Genomic DNA, 2,953 nt, shown 5'->3' on the forward strand with positions numbered 1-2,953 from the left:
CCGCCGGAGCCTACACACGGGCGGATTGTCCGGCAGACTCTGGTCCGCCGGACCAAGTATGCCGGAAAGTCCGACCGTGTGTACGCGGCATTATAGTCAATATTAGTAGGGGGTTTCCTGAGACCGGAAAGTTATTTTAAGGGTTCATCTATGTTGAAACGGTAGAGAAAATTTGTTTTAAATTCATCAATCAGCTGTATAGTAGAGCAATGACTGAGTCAGTGCAATATGAGGCACAAAAGTGTGATTAACTGACACCGTACTGTAGAAGAACATCATGTTTATGTTGGTTATGTCCTGTAAGAACAGCCAACCATAAATTCATCTTTTTGTAATTTCAGCAATGTCCAATGGTCCATGAAACCACTTAGAGATAATCTCAGAGAATATCAGAGACTTTCATTTCTTTCTTCTGCTGTCAGCGATGGCGTCTGCTGATCTGAGAGCTGAGCTGGAATGTTCCATCTGTCTGAACATTTATACAGATCCTGTAATCCTGAAATGTGGTCACAACTTCTGCCGGGTCTGTATTGATCGTGTGCTGGATACACAGGAAGGGTCTGGAGCTTACTTCTGTCCTGTATGTAGAAAAAGGTTCAGGAGTCGTCCTGCACTGCAGAGGAACATAACACTACGTAACATAGCGGTGCACTTCCTGTCTACTCAGCCAGATCAGGAGGAGTCTGGGGTCTTCTGTACTCACTGTGTGGACTATCCTATACCTGCTGTTAGTTCCTGTCTACGATGTGAGGTTTCTCTGTGTGATAAACACCTGAAGAAGAGAAAATTAAGAAAGGTTAAGCAGAAAATTCTGACAAAGAGAGAAGAGATGGAGAGAAGAGTCCAGAGTCTGCAGGAACACAGGAGGAAAGTAGAAGAAAAAGCAGCTGGTTACACCGAGAGAGTCACTGTTTTGTTTAGAGATCTCAGGAGACGTCTGGAAGACCTGGAGAAGAGAGTCCTGAGGGAGATCTCCGGGCAGGCAGAGCAGGTCTCCATCTCCATCCGGGCTCTGGAAATAAAGAAGGAGGAGCTGTCCAGGAAGATAGGTCACATTGAGGAGCTGTGTAACATGACGGATCCACTGACTGTCTTACAGGAATCAGACACAGGTGACTTGTGTGATACTGAGGATGGAGATAATGAGGACAGAGAGAGACACAAGGAACTCCTCCATGATGGAGGGGGTCTGGATGTGGCGGGGGTATTACACACAGGTTTATCTGTTTTAATAAAAGAGGTAAATGTATACTTCTATATGCAGGGAGCTGCAGATATATTACTGGATTTGAGTACAGCTGGTAATAATCTACATATCTCAGATGACAGGAAAACTTCATCCTGGTCAAATATAGACCAGAGACGCCCAAAAACAGACAGATTTACAGATTTTCCTCAGGTGTTGAGCAGTCAGAGTTTCCCCTCAGGGCAACATTACTGGGAAGTGAATGTTGGAGGATCAGATTTATGGAGAGTCGGGATGTGTTACCCCAGTATGGACAGGAAAGTTTTGCAGGCAGGAATAGGAAGGAATGACAAGTCCTGGGGTTTGCTCAGGTCTGGTATTCAATATTCCGTTATACATGACAGTATGGAGATCCCCTTATCTGCCAATATCTCCAGTAACACAGTCAGGATATATCTGGATTATGAGGCCGGGCGGATCTCCTTTTATGATCTGTGTGACCCGATCCGACACCTCCACACCTTCACTACCACCTTCACTGAGCCTCTCCATGCTGTGTTATGTGCATGGACAGGTTGTATAAAGATATGTGGGGGGAATCCTGAGAAGTGAAGTCCACAACTATATTATAAGTGGAGAAAGTTGATACAGCATATTACCCCTTCACGGGAAGCCATACATAAGGTCAATATGTCTGATGTCTTTGAAATCGTGATAAAAATATGTTGCTTGTCGAGTTGTTAAACCTGGTCATCTGGAAATATTGATTACATTAGAAAAAAGTGTCCACTGAAGCATGAATCAAATACTTTAGTCCTTCTACCCCACACCCTTCAAGCCTTTTGATTATGTAGAGTTGGCTTATGGACATTGCCCCATCTAGCAGAGGCAGTACAAAGCAGTGGAAATCTGCTGGGAAAGAAGCAGGGTGGGCAGGGAAATGAAGGGGGAAAGGGCTTAAGGACATCTATGGTCAGGGAAAGTGAGCTGACTTGAGCTTGCAGGTGCTATGCAGAGTGAAATAAATGACCCCAGGGACATGAACCAGTAGGTAGGACAGTCTGGCAGCAGGAGAGAGGGAACCGTTACACTTACACCTAGTGCAGGTGATCAGACACTATAGCAGGCTCTGTGTTCTTCACCTATAGCAACCCCCTTTCCCATAAGGCAAGCAGGCCTACCGGTACTTGGTTGACCCCAGGTCTTAAACACAATGCTATAGTGCCTGGCTACCATGCTGGGCAGGTGCGAACTGAGCACAGTAAACGGGTACTTGCGGTTGTCAGAAAGGCAGAGTGGTTCAACAACAGTCCAGGTACATGACAGGCAAGGTTCAGAATAGTCAGGGCCAATTCATAGTCTAAAGGCAGACAGAGTTCATAGACAAGTCTGAGTTCCAATCCGAGCTCCTAAATAGGAAAATCCAAACAGCAGAGCAGGGGAGGCAAACAGGGAGATTGGAGCACATGCTAAACACACTACCACAAGCATGAGACTGCAGGATTGGCTGGCTTAAATCGGGTTTGAAAACTTTTTTTTCTTAGTTGTGAATGATGTCAAGCTCTCTGTTTCATCCATGGTTCTATTAGAGAGATTTCCCCCCAATTCCTGATCTGCTGACAATGTTTTACCAGATAGGAAATGATGGGAGCATGCCACTAGCATCAAAGAGAGAAATATTAGTGGGGGGGAGCCTAGAACCCCTGTCAGCAATATATCTTTGTCCCCATTGCAGATTTTTTTTCCCCCTCACATCCTGTCTGGTAA

The 2,953-nt window shown here is 45.4% G+C and overlaps 1 protein-coding gene across 1 annotated transcript; it reads left to right on the top strand.

Moving 5' to 3' along the window:
* The first annotated feature begins 263 nt into the window (after positions 1–263).
* LOC141133754 (E3 ubiquitin-protein ligase TRIM39-like) lies at positions 264–2,702 on the top strand. The gene has a single exon (XM_073623292.1). The coding sequence runs from the start codon at positions 425–427 to the stop codon at positions 1,796–1,798; it is 1,374 nt and encodes a 457-aa protein (XP_073479393.1). The 5' UTR covers positions 264–424; the 3' UTR covers positions 1,799–2,702.
* The last annotated feature ends 251 nt before the right edge of the window (positions 2,703–2,953 follow it).

Source organism: Aquarana catesbeiana, linkage group LG03, assembly GCF_042186555.1.
Source record: "Aquarana catesbeiana isolate 2022-GZ linkage group LG03, ASM4218655v1, whole genome shotgun sequence".
NCBI classification, from domain to species: Eukaryota; Metazoa; Chordata; class Amphibia; order Anura; family Ranidae; genus Aquarana; species Aquarana catesbeiana.